A 20,010-nucleotide genomic window follows, 5' to 3' on the forward strand; every position below is an offset into this window, starting at 1 on the left:
CTTGTCGCACATGGACCCGATGTTGGTCCAAATTGGAGGAAAAGATGAGGATGTCATCCAAGAATACGACCATGCAGATATAAAGTAGGGCCCTGAAGATGTCGTTGACAAATTCCTGGAAGACAGCGAGCGCATTACAAAGGCCGAAGGGCATCACCAGATAATCAAAGTGCCCATCCCTTGTGTCTTCCACTCATCTCCCTCACGGATGCGGATCAAGTTATAGGCCCCTCGAAGGTCCAATTTGGTGAAGATCTTTGCCCCTCGGAGATGATCAAATAGCTCAGAGATTAGGGGCAGAGGGTAGCGGTTCTTGATGGTAATTTTATTAAGTCCTCTGTAGTCAATGCTGGGACAGAGAGAACCGTCCTTCTTGGTCACAAAGAAGAAACCGGCTCCAGCAGGGGAAGAAGACTTTCTAATGAATCCTCTCTGCAGGTTCTCACGTATATAGACGGACATGGCAAGAGTCTCAGGAGGTGAAAGAGGATAAATTCTGCCCCGAGGTGGAGTCGAACCGGGCATCAGGTCGATCGGACAGTCATAGGGTCTGTGAGGAGGAAGGAGCTCAGCTTGTTTCTTGCAAAAGACATCCGCAAAAGAATGGTATGGCTTGGGCAGACCACGAGGTGGAGAAACTTGCGGGACCTGTTTGACAGGACCAGGCTTGAGACAATGGTCAAAACAGGAGGGACCCCAACGCAGGATCTCCCCGGTGGTCCAATTCAGGACAGGATAATGACGTTGAAGCCACGGCAGACCCAGGAGGAGTTTGGAGGAGCAGAAAGGAAGGACAAAGAACTGTTAAGTCTCTGTATGAAATATTTCAATGTCCATCTGCAGAGGCTGGGTATGGAACTGCACAGTGGCAGAGAGCCTCTCACCGTTAACTGTAGAGATGAAGAACGGCTTGGGAAGACGGATTACTGGAATACGGTACTTGTCAACCAAGGAGGCATGAATGAAGTTGCCAGCTGAACCGGAATCAAAGAAGGCGGTAGCGGAGAAAGAGGACTTGGAAGAGATGAACAACTGCACGGGTATGGTGAGACGTGGAGAGGATGAATCCACAACTAGCAACGCCTCTCCCATGTTTACTAGGTGCAAGCATTTCCGGAACGCAGTGGACGGAGAGGAGAATCTTTAAGGAAGTGCTCAGTACTGGCAAAGTACAGACACAGGTTCTCGTCTCTGTGGCGGCTTCGTTCTTGTGGAGTCAGGTGTGACCGATCCACCTGCATGGCTTCCACGGCGGGAGGCCCGGTAGCAGGTTGAGGTGGACGCAGAAAAATGGGGGTAGCGTCTAGGACGAGCCTTTTCCTTTTCAAGAAGGAGTTCCTCTGGTCTCTCGGCGAAACGTTTGTCAATCCTAGTGGCCAGCAAAATGAGGTCACTAAGGGTGGAAGGTAGCTCACGTGCAGCCAGAACGTCCTTTATCTCACTGTTGAGGCCCTTCTTGAAGGTGGCACAAAGGGCTTCATTGTTCCAGTTCAGTTCAGAGGCCAGGGTGCGGAACTGAATAGCATAGTCACCCACGGAAGAACCTCCTTGGGTCAAGTTAAGTAAGGCAGTCTCTGCGGAGGTAACCCGGGCAGGCTCCTCAAAAACACTCTGGAACTCTTGGCAGAAGTTCTGGACGGAAGAGGTGGCTGGATCTGCGCGGTCCCATAGTGGAGTAGCCCAGGCCAGGGCCTTCCCGGACAATAAACTGAGTATAAAGGCTACCTTGGCTCGCTCAGAAGGAAACTGGTTGGACAGCAGCTCGAGGTGGAGAGAGCACTGCGACAGGAACCCACGGCACTGCTTCGGATCTCCGTCATATTTATCAGGCAGGGACAAATGGATCCTGGAACCGGTAGCAACTGCAGATGGAGGTGTAGCGGCAGGTGCAGACGGGGGAGCTGGCTGATGCTGAGAAGGCAGGAGCTGCTGCATCATAGCAGTCAACTGGGCCAGCTGTTGACCCTAGGTGGTGGTGAGGTCACTAGGCTTGGCAGGGGAACATCAGCGGGATCACTGGCCGGATCTTACTGTCACGTACCGGCAGGACTGGTAGTGGATTCTCTAGACCAGAGAGGCGATGGCACGGGTTGTACTGGAGGACCGGTTCTAAGTAGTTACTGGTCTTCACCAGAGCCCGCCGCAAAGCGGGATGGATTTGCTGCAGCGGTAACTACCAGGTCATATCCCCCAGTAACAACTCGACCTCTCTGGCAGCTGATCTGGCGTGGCACACAGGGAGTAGGCAGAAGCGTAGTCAGACGTAGAAGATCAGGGCAGGCGGAAAAGGTTCAAGGGCGAGTAGTAGGTAGCAACAGGCAAGGCAATATAACACAGTAGGGAACGCTTTCTCAAAGGCACTAGGGCACAAAGATCCGGCAAGGGCAGGAAGGGGCAGGTAACATTTATTGTGAAGTGGCCAGAGGTCAGGGACCAGCCCAACAATGAAAGGTGCGCTGTCCCTTTAAATTACAGAAGGCGGCGCGTGCGCGCTCTAGAGAGCGGGGCCGTGCACGCCGGGAGGCAGAGACTGACAGCTCAGGGAGCGGGGAACCAGGTAAGACAGACAGGGACGCGGCGCGTGAGCGGGGACCAGCCGCCACGGCAGCCGCGTCCCCGTCACAAGGGAACCCGTGCTCCCGGTCAGCGCGTCTGACTGGGAGGCGCCGGGATCCTGAGCAGGAGTGACAGCCATTCATTGTATGGGATCAATAACATTATATTTTGATAGTTCAGACTTTTACGCACGCGGCAATACCAAATATGTTTATTAATTTTTTTTTTTTACTTTCTGGGGGTATAATGGGAAAAATTGACAATTTACATTTTTATTGGGGGAGGGGATTTTTCAAAATCTTTTTTTTTTTTTTACACTTTAATAGTCCCCATAATTGATTGTTAATACTGTTCAGTGCTTTACATAGGGCATAGCACTGATCAGTATAATCGGCTATCTTCTGCTCTGGTCTACTCGATCTTAGACCAGAGCAGAAGACTCCTGGAGACGGCCAGAGGCAGGTGAGGGGACCTCCGGCTGCCATGCTGGATGATTAGATCCCTGCGGCAGCACTGCGGGCAATCCGATCATCCATATTAAGTGCCGCACTGCCGCAGATGCCATGATCTGTAATGACCACGGCATCTGAGGGGTTAATGGCACACATCAGTGTTTTTGCTGATGTGCGCCATTACCGGCAGGTCCCTGGCTGCTGATAGCAGCCAGGAACGGCCGCGTATGACACGAGCACCATTCCAGTGCTCGCGGTCATGTATAGGACTTAAATGTATGTCCTGGTACGTTAAGTACCAGGGCACCAGGGTGTACATTTACGTCCTATGTAGTTAAGGGGTTAAATAGCTGTTGGAGTACATAGGTAAACTACATTTCCTGGAGGTTGCTAAACTTATAAAATCTCCTTTTTATTTCTCAGCCAAGTGTCAAGCTGCTCAAGTGCCACAGCCTGACATGTCTCTTCAATTGCCCTACTGCCCAGCCCCTTTTTGACTCACATACTGGGCTCAGCTAACAATCAAGGAGGGGCTGGGGGGTGAGAACAAGTAGGGAGGCATATCAGGCTGTTGTACTGGAGCAGCTCTGCCTCCTTGACACTTGGCTGATATATAAAACAATGATTTTGTAATATTGACAACCACCATCAGGTCCAGGACAGATACAGTTTGCTTTTATACCCTGACAGGGTCTGCAGCAAATAGAACTGACATATTCCTTTAAAGGGGTACTCCAAAGGATAGGGGATATGATGCCTGATCGCGGGGGTCCTGCCGCTGGAGACCCCCGTGATCTTGCACACCGCACCCAGTTAAAAATCAGTCCCCGGAGCGTGTTCGCTCCAGGTCTGATTACTGTCGATCACGGGGCCGGAGCATTGTGACGTCATGGCCCCGCCCCGTGTGACGTCACGCTCCGCCCAATCAATGCAAGCCTATGGGAGGGGGTGTGACAGCTGTCATTTGGATAGGGGATAAGATGTCTAAGCGCAGGAGTACCCCTTTAAAGGTCAATTCAAAAGGATTACAACTGGTTTCTGTCATTTGTTACGTTAGTGACCCCATAAGTACTTGCATTCATTCACTGGTTAACAGTAACATTTATTTCCAAATTTTATTTATAGTTACAATCGTAATAATTCAACAGTTTGTTTATTTATATTGATCAGCATTAGCACCTGCAGTGTGCACTGCCTTTTACTGATACGCCAACAGGACCATTTTGCAATTAAAACCAGAGCTGCTAACACCCAGTAGCTCTGGTTTTAATTGTAAAATGGTCCTGTTGGCGTATCAGTAAAAGGCAGTGCACACTGCAGGTGCTAATGCTGATCAATATAAATAAATAAACTGAGCCTCTAATCAGTGTATAAACACTGAATATCCTCACCAGGAATAATAAGCTAGTTCTTAGTGAACAACATAGATAGAGTGGATCCTGGAGAGGATAGTGGACCCCAATATCAGAGACCATTTTGAGGTTTTAATTGTCCTCCTATTTTTAAACAATACAAAATAAAGGTTAAGTTTTACAGAGAGAAGGGTTACAAGGGCATTAGTGCCTTTTGGGCACAATTGTTGTTCATAGTTACAATCGTAGCTCAACTCCACGAATGTACAATATGCTTACTAAATACATTCATATGATCAATCGTTCTAAGCCTTACCTGCATGATGATAGCATAGTGGTCATTGCACCATCAGGGACATCAAAAGACTGGACAGAAATGCGTTCAGAATGGGAGATCAACTGTCCGTTCTTCCACCATGTTATCTGTTCTCCATTATCCAGACTAGGAACTTCAATGGAACAATTGAACTTGACATCTTTGTGCTCAGAAAGAGCAATATTACGCACTGTAGGGATAAATTTGATGCTTGGGGAAGGCTTGGTTAACTGAATGTTGGGGACTGGACTTGTTATAATGTCTCCCAGAAAAAGCTGAGTAAGTCTGTGTCTTTCATCTTCTGCCAGTAATCCTAATGTATGGAGTTCAACGCTTTCACCCAATACGTAGTTATCTGTGGATTGTAGTGAATTTACATTATTATCAAGCAGCGCTTTACAATTGGGTAGTAACAAACAAGTAAAATAATAGGTGATCAAAACAAAAGGAGAAAAGTCTCTGCTAAAATCTGCTATGTGCCATTGTATGTGTGGTAGCCTGGGGGATGTAGGGTATGGGGAGTGTAGCTGTGCTGGTACTAAAGGGTGCTTGTTAACCCTTGCTATTCGTAACACCAGGGTGAGGGCTCCTCAATAAAGCTTTTCCTACCGCCGTCCTTCCCAGGAGCGATAGGGAGGTAGATGATAATAGGTTTGAGGTAGTGAGTAATAATGGATTGTCCACAACCGGAAAGCTTCTGCAAACAACGTTAACTTTACTGAAGATTTTCTGTACACTTCATTAACATAACAGTCTCTCATCAATACAGCTCAATACAGCTTCCTTTTGGAGATTGACAATGGTCGGGGCTTCAGCTTTAAGAGTCTCTAGTATATTGCACTGATCCACTGGATTTAGGAGAATTAGTTGTGGTCCAGTAGTCAGGCTAGTATTAGCAGGAATTAGAGTAAGACTCACAATTTTTGGTTCTGCTGAGGCCGTAGGTTTTGAGGCCTAGGGAGTCTTTGAAAGTTGCGTAGCACACCGTCCTGTTAGTCTGGCATCCATGAGAGCAGCAACCCAAGAGAGCGATAATTGGACGCATCTCCCTTATATGGGCAGGGGCTGGACTAACGCTAATTGGTCCAAACGGATGTCAATCACCTTTACAGAGATTTCTGGGTAACACGTGACCCAAGGGCGTGACCCAAGGACCTCCTAAGGTCCTGCAACATACCATAGAGGTTACTAGCTTGGTCACATGACCGAAGGTCCTGCGACACTGAACAAGGTAAGTGCTATACATTTCTATATAATTATAGATATAATTACTAATATATACATTTATCAACATGAAAGTTAGAATTAAGGAGAGGCGACTAGGGGCTGTCCCACCTGAGGAACCCAACCTGAACATAGTTACTCTTACTTTGGGGACCTCTACACTAGGTGCTGGATGCAATACGGTACCGGGATACCACATATGGCCATGTGAAAGTGGCTACAAGACAATCTGTTACATCAAAAATGCAGTCCAATCTGCAGGCAGCATGTTATATAGCAGATGAAGATTTAAGCAAATTGATATATACAGGTAGGTAGATAGATAGATAGATAGATAGATATATAGATAGATATGTTTTTGTGGGAAAAGTTATATTTTTCTATTTGTCATTTACCTATATCAATCTCAGCTTATTATGGGCAAAGTAGTCATGTGGGCAGGCCTACTTAGTGATTTCCAGCCCTTTCTATGCACATTTCCACACAGGTAGTTGTCAGCCACTACCTAGTACTGCCCACGTGACTAATTTGCTGATTCTGGGCTAAATGGATTGTCCTATTAAGTGTGATTGATAGCTTCCTTTACATGCACACTTATACACAGATATCCATTTATCTCTGAGTAGGACAGCCTATAGGACTACCTACCCCAAAATAATGTGAGATTTACTTGAAAAAAATAGCAAGTTATCCTGTAAATTTTCCCACAAAATTGTCTATCAAGCTGCTCAGCTCCTCCTGCTCTATAACATGATGCCTGTACATTTGACTTTATTTTCCAAGGGACAGGTTCCCTTGAAAGCTAACTTCACACTCACGGGCGGGAATTTATGAAATTTCTAAAAAAATCTGATGCATCTTTAGTTGTCTGTGAACCAAAGAACAAAAACTATTCACTCCAGACCACCATAGGTAACAGCTCACCCCTTCCTGTAGCTGCACGCGTGTGCACAGAGCCTGCTGGTATCGTCGCCGGTCAACCATGGGATATAGCAAAAGGAAAAGTGCAGCACTGCAGCATGCATTCCAAATGCCTTTACTTTATTAGACGTGTTCATACAGGATACAAACAGGAGATAAAAACTCTTCTGACGCGTTTTGCGCTGTCAGCGCTTAGTCATAAACAGACACAAATTTTTCTTAAAATACACCGGAAGCCACATCCTACTTCCTGTCACATGAAATTCCAAACCAATCATCACCCTCTGAGTAGGTGATCTCTCCAGCTGTTAACTCCTGCACAGCCGAACAAGCTGCCACACAAACTTGTTACCTTCTTCATGACTGTATATATACTTCACTGGCAGCTTGTGTCGAGCATCAGAATAACAGTTGGTTTACAATGGTACCACATATCAAGTAATTCTATTGCATGTAGTTACATTACCATTGCATAAAATAGAAAAAACAGACCAAAAACCGCATAATCTGAACTGAACCCAATTCTTTTTTAGTATGTGGTAATGAGATCCAATCTACAATTCAAGCCCGATGGCTGTCTCGTACCTAGAATAAACATCCAGTACGTCTCACGATTATATAAACTTTTTCTGAGGTCTCCCTCTCTTTCATTAACATTTACTTTTTCAATACCACATATCCTCAAGAATCTGATATAGCCCTGGTGCACATCCTTGACAGGTGCAATGCCGTGACAGAGTGAAGATATTAACATTATCGTTCTTGGCCTCTGATACATGCTTTCTGGTTCTGACTTTTAGGGCATTACTTGAGCAGCTCACATATTGTACACGGCAGGACATGCACAATGCCAGATACACTATCGATGACGTGTTACAGTTAAAATAGTTCTTAACACTGTACACCTTATTTGTAGCAAATAATTCAAAGGTATCACCAAGAGCAATATAATTACATGTCAGACATCGTGCATGTCCACCTCCAATTCCCTTTGTATGTCAACCATGTTGGACAAGATTTACCTGTCCTTTTGCTTACAAATAGGCTTGGGGATATCGCCGAGACCAGCGAGGGTCCTTTCCTTGACCTTTTCCTTTTAAGCACGGGATCCATTTCCAACACAGGAATATACCTATCAATAATCCTCTTAATGGCATTAAACTGTGCTCTCTATGCATTAACAAAGGTTGGTTTCTGGCTTTTTTTTTCGATTTTTACTCATTGGTTTCGTTAATTCTTCCCTGTTCACATTATCTATTTTGGATTTGGCTTTATATATGATTTCTTCTCCATACCCACTCACTTTTAAACGATTTTTAAGTTTAACTGCTTCTACCTCAAACGTACTTACTCTGGAGCAGTTTCTTCATATATACCAGTTATGGTTAAAGGGGTTATCCAGGAAAAACTTTTTTTTATATATGAACTGGCTCCAGAAAGTTAAACAGATTTGTAAATTACTTCTATAAAAAAAATATTAATCCTTTCAGTACTTATGAGCTTCTGAAGTTTAGGTTGTTCTTTTCTGTCTAAGTAATCTCTGATGACACGTGTCTTGGGAACCGCCCAGTTTAGAAGAGGTTTGCTATGGGAATTTGCTTCTAAACTGTCCGTTTCCCGAGACACGTGTCATCAGAGATTACTTAGACAGAAAAGAACAACCTTAACTTCAGAAGCTCATAAGTACTGAAAGGATTAATATTTTTTTATAGAAGTAATTTACAAATCTGTTTAACTTTCTGGAACCAGTTGATATATATAAAAACATTTTTCCTGGAATACTCCTTTAAAATGTCTGTGAGGCCATGGGAGGCCATATTTTTAAAATAATAAATTCCCCAAAAAACTGCCACAAAGGAGAGGACAATGCAAAAAACACTAAATAAAATATACTTCCCAGGTCAGAGGATATTATCAGACATTTTTATGTTAGTTTTTTCAAAAATGGCCAAAAACAATTTTCACTCTCAGAACTTTACTGTTAAAAACATGAATATAACATTAGTCTTTTGTATTACATGAAATTTAAAAGGAAACTGAGAGCAGTATTACCTGCTCTAACCTGAATATACAGGTAATAGAGCGGGTGATGCTGTTTGAAACCTGTTGCGACATTCCTTTGTAATCTGTATGAATTCAAATATGCTAATTTCCTTTTCTGAACATTGAGTGTTCTCCAGCCTTTGAGCAATGATTGTTCTGCCCACTGTGGCCGATAATACTGTCCCCTAGATAAATATTCCCAGTTCTGGGTGCAGCGACTATATGGCTCGTGCGCTCTGCATGTAAACCTCACAACCACATGGGTAATGTCTTCCATGTTATGCAGACGTGCAGAAAAAGGAGAAAAGGAATATGTATGAAGGAGGTGGCATTATCAGCCAAAGCGGGCAAGATAATCAATGTCCAAAAGGCTGGTGAATGCCCCATAGCTCAAAAAAAAGCATATTATTATGTTTGGATTAATACAGAATACAGAGTACAAATGAACAGAGCAACAGATTTTTATCAACAAAATCATGATGTGCACTATCACTTGTATATTCAGGTTAGTGTGGGTGATACTGCTGTTACATTCCCTTTAAAGAGTACCGGTCATAAAGTAAAACTTTTTATATAGTCTTCCTTATGTAAAATGAAGCCCTATTGCAATACATCTTCATTAAAAAAACACAAAGAAACAACAACACTATTTTCAGCAGTTTTTTAAATGTTTAAAAAGTGGCCACTAGGGGTATCTCTTGCATGCTGTTCAGCAGGCACTGCATAGCCTCAGGACCAGTGCCGGACAGGCGCTGGTCCGATTTCCAGAAGTGCGGCTTTGCTCATCTCTCGCTCCCTGCTTGTCAATCATGCAGGCTGGAGCGAGTGCTGTGTGCACCGCACGGCATGCACGGGGCTCTGTGAACTAGGACATAACAATCGTCCCCCGTCCCCCCTGGTGTCCCTGCCCCTCACATTAGCTCTGCCCAGCCAGCTCTGCCCAGGATTCACAGGCTGCCTGCTGTGATTGGCTCCCTGTTCTATGCTCGCTCCCGAGACCGGGTACAACATAGAACAGGGAAGGGCAGAAGCATTACCATGCAGGCTTCAGTTGACGTCACGCCTGCTGGGTAATGCCCCCCTGCAGCAGCAAAAGAAGAGGGACATTGAGCAGATTTTACAAAGCAATAACTTTGGAAATAATAGCCCAAAATGAAAAAAAGAAAAGGGCTGTGGACTCAGGATGGCATGGGGAACACAAAAAAAGATAAGTTCCCCTGTTTACTTGGTGGCAGGTACTCTTTAATGACCAAAGAAAATACACAGAAGAAAAATATATTTATGCCTTAGTAACCTTTCCTCAGGTATCAGCCACTGATGTTGAAATCATTCTTCCTATGACACAGCAAAGGCCTTATCTGTGCTGAGAAACAAGTTTCAGTTCCTTTAAGGCCAAAGGTAATGCATCTACTTCCTTCAAAGAGCTTGACTAGCCCAGATTAGCACTGGAGCAATGACCTGTATTTTCATTGTATGGATATACCACTACAGGGTTAAATAAATGTATAATGGAAACATGGGTTAATCACTGTGTGAAATCTGCACATTTGCTTAAAAAAAAAACAAAAGCCACCCCCCCCCCCAAAAAAAAAAAAAATTGTGTAAAGGTAAAAGGTGCCCAGTAACCATGACCTACAGTGTCTAGCAGTCAGTTTCTATATGATTATAGAATATCATATTAAGAGTTCAATAATCATAACAAAAGAGAAAGATAGCAAGGAAAATATTGCACAACCACAAATATACATGTAAAAAAAGAATAGCCTTTATTAAATGTACATCAATTTTGTTGTATTTCCAGTAAAGCCGGTTTCATTTTTTTTAAATGTATATTTTCGGTTGTGTGCTTTTTTTCCCTTGTTGTCTTTCTCTTTTTACAATTACTAAACAGTGGCTGCAAGGTCATTTCACCAAACTTTCTGTACATTTTTGATAGTGCCATAATAGTTTATTCTAAGTATTTTTCCAATTTAGGATTAAAGGTCCTAATCGATAGCAGGCACTTTTATTGTAGGTATGTCCAACCAATTCCGTCCTTCTAATATGTACTTTGCACAGGGTCAAGCAAGGCAGTCAAGTCTTCTCCAAAATCACTGCCATGGACTGTGGACCATGGGTAACTGTCTCTGCAATCCAGTTCTCAGTTCATGAGAAGAGTTGCATAAAACTCTAACGTATTTATAAATTTATTTTAAAGGGGTACTCCGGTGCTTAGACATCTTAGGGGATAAGATGCCTGATCGCGGGAGTTCCGCCGCTGGGGACCCCCCTGATCTTGCACGTGGCCCCCCGTTTGTAATCAGTCCCCGGAGCGTGTTCGCTTTGGGTCTGATTACCGGCGAAAAGTGGTGTGAACCCAGCCTAAGGGACTGTTTCATCATTACATGTGTACAGTCATGGCCGTAAATGTTGGCACCCCTGAAAATTTTCAAGAAAATGAAGTATTTCTCATAGAAAAGGATTGCAGTAACATGTTTTGCTATACACATGTTTATTCCCTTTGTGTGTATTGGAAGTAAACCAAAAAAAGGAAGGGAAAAAAGCAAATTTTAACCCTTTAGACGCGGCGTTCAAAGTTGAACGCCGCGTCTAAAGTGAAAGTGTGCCGGTTAGCTCAGTGAGCTGTACGGGATAGCCGCGGCGAAATCGCGCCATCCCAAACAGCTTACAGGACAGCAGGAGGGTCCCTACCTGCCTCCTCGCTGTCCGATCGCCGAATGACTGCTCAGTGCCTGAGATCCAGGCATGAGCAGTCAAGCGGCAGAATCATCGATCACTGGTTTCTTAGGAGAAACCAGTGATCAATGTGAAAGATCAGTGTGTGCAGTGTTATAGGTCTGTTTAGAAGTAAATCCCCATAGCAAACCTCTTCTAAACTGGGTGGTTCCCAAGACATGTGTCATCAGAGAGCACTTAGAAAAGAACAACCTTAACTTCAGAAGCTCATAAGTACCGAAAGGATTAAGATTTTTTAATAGAAGTAATTTACAAATCTGTTTAACTTTCTGGAGCCAGTTGATATATATATATATAAAAAAAATTTTTTTCCTGGATAACCCCTTTAAAGAAATATTTCGGAAAGTGGCCGAAAGTTTTACAGATTTTCTATTTAGAATTTATTTAGCTATTTGCTTTTTAGAAATGCTATTTTAATTTAAAAAAAAACTCTTAGCAGCAAAAAAAGTACTTAGCTGCAGCCGGATGCCCTGGATGTTGTCATTTAGTCTTTCTAGTCAGACAAAAACCAAGAAAAACTATAGCTGCATGGAAACTTTTTGCTGGCACTTCAGACAATTATTGTCAAATATTTTACCCAGGAGGGAGATTTTAAAACTTGTCAACATATTTGCCTACACACTGCAATATGATGAGATGCATCTACATGCACCACTGCTTTTGCTGCCTGTTCTCAAACATCAGACATTTTACAGCATACAGGTTATAAAGCTTTCATTGTTTGATTTCAGTCCCCAGTGCATTATTAGAGAAGCAATTGTTGATTTTAAAAATGATGGCATGAGTTCAGAGAGGGAATCATAGGCAGAATGGTTTTAAGCTCACCCCCTTGCCTCCTCTGCATCATGGACCAGGATACTCCAATCACTCTTTAAGATTCACAACAGCAAATGTAGAGGTCCAGCGCAAGTTCGATATTCTTTATTTACAAACCAACAGACATGTACAAAGTGACGCATTCCTGCCACAGTACGAAGTGTTAGGAATTCCACATCCATGCTTAGTCATGACTATCGCCCAATGGGTGTCGGGCAGGTGAATTTTTCCGGCCCTTAGCCCGGCTTCGGGCAAGCAGGGCCGGACCTGACAAGCGCTCAGCAGTCTGTATGGAGCGGGCTCCCGACTCGTGCCGGCTCCGTACTCTGCAGCCCCCAGCTGTTCCAGTAGCCGGGGGCTGCCGCTAATTAACCCTTTAGAGCGCCACTGTCAAAGCTATCAGTAACGTCTAAAGGGACGTGTGAGTGCTCCCTGGTGGTCCTGTAGGTTGGATCGCTCCCCCCCCCCCTCGCAGCGTGATCCCGATCCACTATAGAGGTAGCCTGAGGGCTTCCTTGGTGTCTGTGGCTCTGTCATAGATAGAGCCTGGCTGGACTAGGCTCTATCAATGGATCGCAGAGCACAAAGATCAATGGAGTTCAATAGAACTCTTGATCTGTATGACGAATCTAGTGATTCCTCCTAAAAAGGGGAGGGGTGCACCGGCTACAGAGGGTGCCACTCCCCTAAATTACACAGCAAAAACAAAAAGAAAAAAATAGTCAGCACAACTACCTAATACATGGGTGCACGCTGCAGTGGCAAATGCAGAGTATACTCTGTAGCCGTGCACCCCTCCCCTTTTTTCACAGGAGGTATTTTAAATTGAAAGTGGATCCAACATGTCAGCCAGTCAGAGGCCATATGCCCAGAGGTGAGTGAAATGAGTGTTAGGGTCCCATCCGAAATGAGGTCACCTGGATGGGGGACACGTTTTGATCAGACTGTGGAGACTGTCCTTCAAAGTTTGTCCATTTGTATTGAAGGCCGTTTGCTCTTCCTAATTCAGTATGAGGAAGCCGTTAGCCTTGTCTGGCATTGTCTAGATACAGTAAAGCTGCATCCCAGTCCCTGGTCACTGTTTTTTCAGCTCACCTTTTTACCCCTTTCTAGAACATGAAACAAAATCAGTAGCAGGGCCATCTACCTGTGCCATTCATAATATTGTTGTTTTCTCAGTGAATGTATCACCTTCCTTTGTTTTCTGATTATAGACAGATACTGAAATACATTCATTTTTTTCTATTCTCTAAATGTACACGTATGTTTCATTCTTTGTACATTTTTATGGGGCAGCCATATTGCCTGAGTTGTTTTAACAGCATTTTGAGAACTGTTTTACCACAACTACATGGTCATAGAAAACTATAGACAGGAGGGGACCTATAAATTGCTATAGGAGACAAATGACATATGTAATGACAAGTGTCATTTAAGCCAGAAATATGTTAGTTATATTTGTGTCTCTTCTGCCTTTGATGAAATGTTTTTCAAATTTTCTGGAATTTCTGAAGATGTTATGGATGATCCAGGAAGGGTTTTAAGAGAGCTAGCACAGGAATACTACATCTTTCAAATACTATCTACTACTATTGTGGATTGTGCCATGCACCTGCTTAAAGTGTACCTGTCGTCAACAAAAACTTTTTATATAATGTAGATAATACCATTATATGTATATTTGTAATATACATTGATTAAAAAATTGGTATATTTTTGTCCCTGCAGCTATTGCATGTGTGTCTGTATGAGGAGCCCAAATACAGGAAGTGTGGGTGGACAAGCAGGGCTCTGTGCAATAAGAAAAAGCAGGACAGTGTGCCCTGAGGTTCCATAACATGCTCCCGGCTCACACACCAGGATGATTGACAAGCCAGGAGCCTGCACAGAGCCCTGCTTGTCCTGCCCTCTCTTCCTGTATTTGGACTCCTCATAGAGACACACAGGCAATAGCTGCAGGGACAAAAAAAAATTCACCCAAATATACACACATTTTTTAACCAATGTATATTACAATTATACATAGAATGGTGTTATCTACATTATATAAAAAGTTATTGTTGATGAAGGTACACTTTAACCCCTTAAGGACCAAGGGCGTACAGGTACGCCTTTGCTCCCTGGTACTTAAGGACCAAGGGCGTACCTGTACGCCCGTGGGAATTTCGGTCCCCGCCGCGCGCCGGGCGGGGATCGCGCCGGGGTGACTGCTGATATCTATCAGCAGGCACCCCGCGCAAATGCCCAGGGGGGTCATTAGACCCCCCCCATGTCGGCGATCGGCGCAAATCGCAAGTGAATTCACACTTGCGATTTGCGCCGATTCCGGGTCATACGGGTCTATGGTGACCCGGTGACCCGGAATAGAAGGGGGATCGCGGGTGTCCTAGACACCCACGATCCCCCTGTAGCGATAGGAGTGAGGTGGCAGAGTTGCCACCCCTCCTATCTCTGCTATTGGTGGTCTAGACGCGACCACCAATAGCAGATCGGGGGCAGAGGGGTTTACTTTCGGTTTCCCCGTCCTGCCCTCCCACAATAGGCGGGGCAGAACGGGAAAACCGACAGGGACCGGCGCCGAAGATCCACTTACCCATCGGCGACGGCAGCGGCGACGATCAGCGGCGCAGCGGGCGACAATCGGCGGAAGAAGAGGACCGCGACGCAGCTCCCTGGATCCAACGGAAGCCGGTGAGTTACTTAGCAACATCTGGAGGGCTACAGTCTGAGACCACTATAGTGGTCTCTAAACTGTAACCCTCCAGATGTCGCAAAACTACAACTCCCAGCATGCCCAGAGAGCTGTTTAGGCTTGCTGGGAGTTGCAGTTTTGCAACAGCTGGAGGTCTACAGTTTGAGACCACTGCAAAGTGATCTCTATACTGTGCACCTCCAGATCTTGCAAAACTACAACTCCCAGCATGCCCAGACAGCAGTTTGCTGTCTGGGCATGCTGGGAGTTGTAGTTTTGCAACATCTGGAGGTCCACAGTTTGGAGACCACTATGCAGTGGTCTCTAAACTATAGCTCTACAGATGTTGCAAAACTGCAACTCCCAGCAAGCCTAAACAGCAAACAGCTGTCTCTGCATGCTGGGAGTTGTAGTTGCGATCCCTCCAGCTGTTGCATAACTACATCTCCCAGCATGCCTTTCGGCGATCAGTACATGCTGGGAGTTGAAGTTTTGCAACAGCTGGAGGCACACTGGTTGGAAAATACTGAGTTAGGTAACAGAACCTAACTGAAGGTTTTCCAACCAGTGTGCCTCCAGCTGTTGCAAAAGTACAACTCCCAGCATGCACGGTCTGTCAGTACATGCTGGGAGTTGTAGTTTTGAAACAGCTGGAGGTTTGCCCCCCATGTGAACGTACAGGGTACATTCACACTGGCGGGTTTACAGCAAGTTTTCTGCTTCAAGTTTGGGCTGTGGCAAATTTTTCACCGCAGAGCAAACACCTAGCGGTAAATTCACTGTAAACCCGCCAGTGTGAATGTACCCTAAAAACACTACACTTACACATAATAAAGAGTAAAACACTACATATACACCCCCTTACACTGTCCCCCCCTAATAAAAAATTAAAAACGTATTGTACGGCAGTGTTTCCAAAACAGAGCCTCCAGCTGTTGCAAAACAACAACTCCCAGCATTTCCGGACAGCCACTGACTGTCCAGGCATGCTGGGAGTTTAGCAACAGCTGGAGGCACCCTGTTTGGGAATCACTGGCGTAGAATACCCCTATGTCCACCCCTGTGCAATCCCTAATTTAGTCCTCAAATGCGCATGGCGCTCTCTCACTTCGGAGCCCTGTCATATTTCAAGGAAACAGTTTAGGGCCACATATAGGGTATCGCCGTACTCGGGAGAAATTGCGTTACTAATTTTGGGGGGCTTTTTTTCCCTTTTACCCCTTATGAAAAAGAAAAGTTGGGGTCTACACCAGCCTGTTAGTGTAAAAAAAAATTTTTTTTTACACTAACATGCTGGTGTTGTCCTTTACTTTTTATTTTCACGGGAGGTAAAAGGAAAAAAAGACCCCCAAAATTTGTAACGCAATTTCTCCTGAGTACGGAGATACCCCATATGTAGGCGTAAAATGCTCTGCGGGCGCACAACAAGGCTCAGGAGTGAGAGCGCACTATGTACATTTGAGGCCTAAATTGGTGATTTGCACAGGGGTGGCTGATTTTACAGTGGTTCTGACATAAACACAAAACAATAAATACAGACATGTGACCCCATTTTGGAAACGACACCCCTCACGGAACGTAACAAGGGGTATAGTGAGCCTGAACACCCCACAGGTGTTTGACAAATTTTCATTAAAGTTGGATGGGAAAGTGAAAAAAAAAAAATTTCACTAAAATGCTGGTGTCACCCTAAATTTTTCATTTTCACAAGGGAAAATAAAAATAAAAAAAAACCAAAATTTGTAACCCAATTTCTTCTGAGTAAGAGCATACCCCATATGTGGATGTAAAGTGCTCTATGGGTGCACTACAATGCTCAGAAGAGAAGGAGCGCCATTGGGATTTTGAAGAGAAAATTTGTCCGGAATTGAAGGCCACTTGTGTTTACAAAGCCCCCATGGTACCAGAAAAATGTACCCCCCCCCCATATGTGACCCCATTTTGGAAACTACACCCCTCATGTAATGTAATAAGGGGTACAGTGAGCATTTACGCCCCACAGGTGTCTGACAGATTTTTGGAACAGTGATCCGTGAAAATGAAAAATGTAATTTTCCATTTGCACAGCCCACTGTCCCAAAGATCTGTCAAACGCCAGTGGGGTGTAAATGCTCACTGCACCACTTATTAAATTCTGTGAGGGGTGTAGTTTCCAAAATGGGGTCACATGTGGGGGGGGGGTCCACTGTTCTGGCACCACGGGGGGCTTTGTAAATGCACATGGCCCCTGACTACCATTCCAAACGAATTCTTTCCAAAAGCTCAATGGTGCTCCTCCTCTTCTGAGCATTGTAGTTCGCACGTAGTGCACTTCAGGTCCACTTATGGGGTACCTCCATACTCAGAAGAGATGGGGTTACAAATTTTTGGGGGTATTTTCTGCTATTAACCCTTGCAAAAATGTGAAATTTGGGGGGAAACACACATTTTAGTGAAAAAAATATATATATTTTTTTTACATATGCAAAAGTCGTGAAACCCGTGTGGGGTATTAAGGCTCACTTTATTCCTTGTTACGTTCCTCAAGGGGTCTAGTTTCCAAAATGGTATGCCATGTGTTTTTTTTTTTGCTGTTCTGGCACCATAGGGGCTTCCTAAATGCGACATGCCCCCCGAGCAAAATTTGCTCTCAAAAAGTCAAATATCACTCCTTCTCTTCAGAGCATTGTAGTTCGCCCGTAATGCACTTCATGCCAACTTATGGGGTACCTCCATACTCAGAAGAGATGGGGTTACAAATTTTGGGGGGTATTTTCTGCTATTAACCCTTGCAAAAATGTGAAATTTGGGGGGGAAACACATTTTAGTGAAAAAAAAAATATTTTTTTTACATATGCAAAAGTCGTGAAACACCTGTGGGGTATTAAGGCTCGCTTTATTCCTTGTTACATTCCCCAAGGGGTCTAGTTTCCAAAATGGTATGCCATGTGGGTTATTTTTGCTGTTCTGGCACCATAGGGGCTTCCTAAATGCAACATGCCCCCCAAAAACCATTTCTGAAAAACGTACTCTCCAAAATCCCCTTGTCGCTCCTTCGCTTCTGAGCCCTCTACTGCGCCCGCCGAACACTTTACATAGACATATGAGGTATGTGCTTACTCGAGAGAAATTGGGCTACAAATATAAGTATACATTTTCTCCTTTTACCCCTTGTAAAAATTCAAAAATTGGGTTTACAAGAACATGCGAGTGTATAAAATAAAGATTGAGAATTTTCTCCTTCACATTGCTGCTATTCCTGTGAAACACCTAAAGGGTTAAAACACTTACTGATTGTCATTTTGAATACTTTGGGGGGTGTAGTTTTTATAATGGGGTCATTTGTGGGGTATTTCTAATGGGAAGACCCTTCAAATCCACTTCAAACCTGAACTGGTCTCTGAAAAAAAGCGAGGTTCAAAATTTTGTGAAAAATTGGAAAATTGCTGCTGAACTTTGAAGCCCTCTGGTGTCTTCCAAAAGTAAAAACACATCAATTTTATGATGCAAACATAAAGTAGACATATTGGAAATGTGAATAAAAAAAATAAATATTTTGAATATCCATTTTCCTTACAAGCAGAGAGCTTCAAAGTTAGAAAAATGCTAAATTTTCAAATTTTTCATCAAATTTTGGGATTTTTCACCAAGAAAGGATGCAAGTTACCACAAAATGTTACCACTATATTAAAGTAGAATATGTCACGAAAAAACAGTCTCGAAATCAGATTGATAACTAAAAGCATTCCAGAGTTATTAATGTTTAAAGTGACAGTGGTCAGATGTGCAAAAAACACTCTGGTCCTAAGGTGTAAAATGGCCTGGTCCTTAAGGGGTTAAAGGGGTACTCCATTTGAAACATCTTATCCCCTATCCAAGGAATACGGGGGTCTTGCCGATGGGGACCCCTGCAATCTCTGGGCCAGCAGCGGCGGCGGTGACATCATGCCATAGATATGAATGGAGGGGGCCTGACGGCTGGTATATAGCCGTTACCCCTCCTCCCATAGACATGAATTGAGGGGGCGTGGCAGCCAGCATTGGCAGTCATCCGGCATGAAGCGAAGTTTGCTCTGTGCACCAAATGACAGGGTTGTCGTGCTGCAGATTGCGGGGGTCCCCAGTGGCGGGACCCCCGCAATCTAAGATCTTATCCCCTATCCTTTGGATAGGGGATAAGATGTTTCAAGCAGAGTACCCCTTTAAGCTAAAGATAGTTTTTTTATTTTATTTATCAGTGGCACTGTAAAAAATGTGTGTATTTGTTACCCACTGTGGCAGTGTGGCAAGGAAAGGGTGTATTTCCTTGGCTGACCCTGCAGAAGCTCTCACCTGCTTCTTAAGTAATGAGGCAGGAAGGAAGGGAAGTGTATATGAGATGGAGACTCAGTCTAATCTAGGCTCTTCCTAGGAGACAGCATGTGGGCTGTAGGGAAGAGACAGAGCCTGCTGAGGAGTACACAGCCCGAGCTATGAGAGGCTCAAAGAGAGTGACATTGTGAGTAGAAGGTTGCAGGGGACATATGTTTAACCGGCTGAGGGAAGCTCAGCGGTTGTTAGTCAGGACAAGCTGATCTGTTTAGTCAGTGACCAGATGGTCTAGGATTTTGGTTGTTCCTGCTTTTTGTTTATTTCTTTCCCTGCAACCTGTCTAATAAAACTGGCAAGGTGCCAGATTTGCATTATAAGCGTTTGTTTGCTGGTTTATTGAGAAGAAACGCATCCTGTGGCGTAGTCCAGGACGATCCCAGAGCTAATCCACAAGACGGATCGTCACACCACATATTTTCAAATCTGTATTTTTAAGCTAATATCAGGAGTCAATTCAAAATCAAAAATGTTTTCTGGTTATAAGCGAGTCATGGTTATGGATATAGAAACTGATCCAAAATATGATCATTTATACCGCGTGAAATCTGCATT

The 20,010-nt window shown here is 44.2% G+C and overlaps 1 protein-coding gene across 7 annotated transcripts in view; it reads right to left on the minus strand.

Moving 5' to 3' along the window:
* The window catches only part of MERTK (MER proto-oncogene, tyrosine kinase), a 177,517-nt gene that overhangs the window by 82,129 nt on the left and 75,378 nt on the right, over nt 1-20,010 (minus strand). For all 7 annotated transcript variants that reach the window (XM_056567212.1, XM_056567207.1, XM_056567209.1 and 4 more), the window contains one exon: nt 4,677-5,031. In XM_056567212.1, coding sequence (XP_056423187.1) covers nt 4,677-5,031 — 355 coding nt within the window. The remainder of the gene's footprint in view (nt 1-4,676; nt 5,032-20,010) is intronic.

The sequence above is a fragment of the Hyla sarda genome, chromosome 3 (genome assembly GCF_029499605.1).
Source record: "Hyla sarda isolate aHylSar1 chromosome 3, aHylSar1.hap1, whole genome shotgun sequence".
In the NCBI taxonomy this organism is placed as follows: Eukaryota; Metazoa; Chordata; class Amphibia; order Anura; family Hylidae; genus Hyla; species Hyla sarda.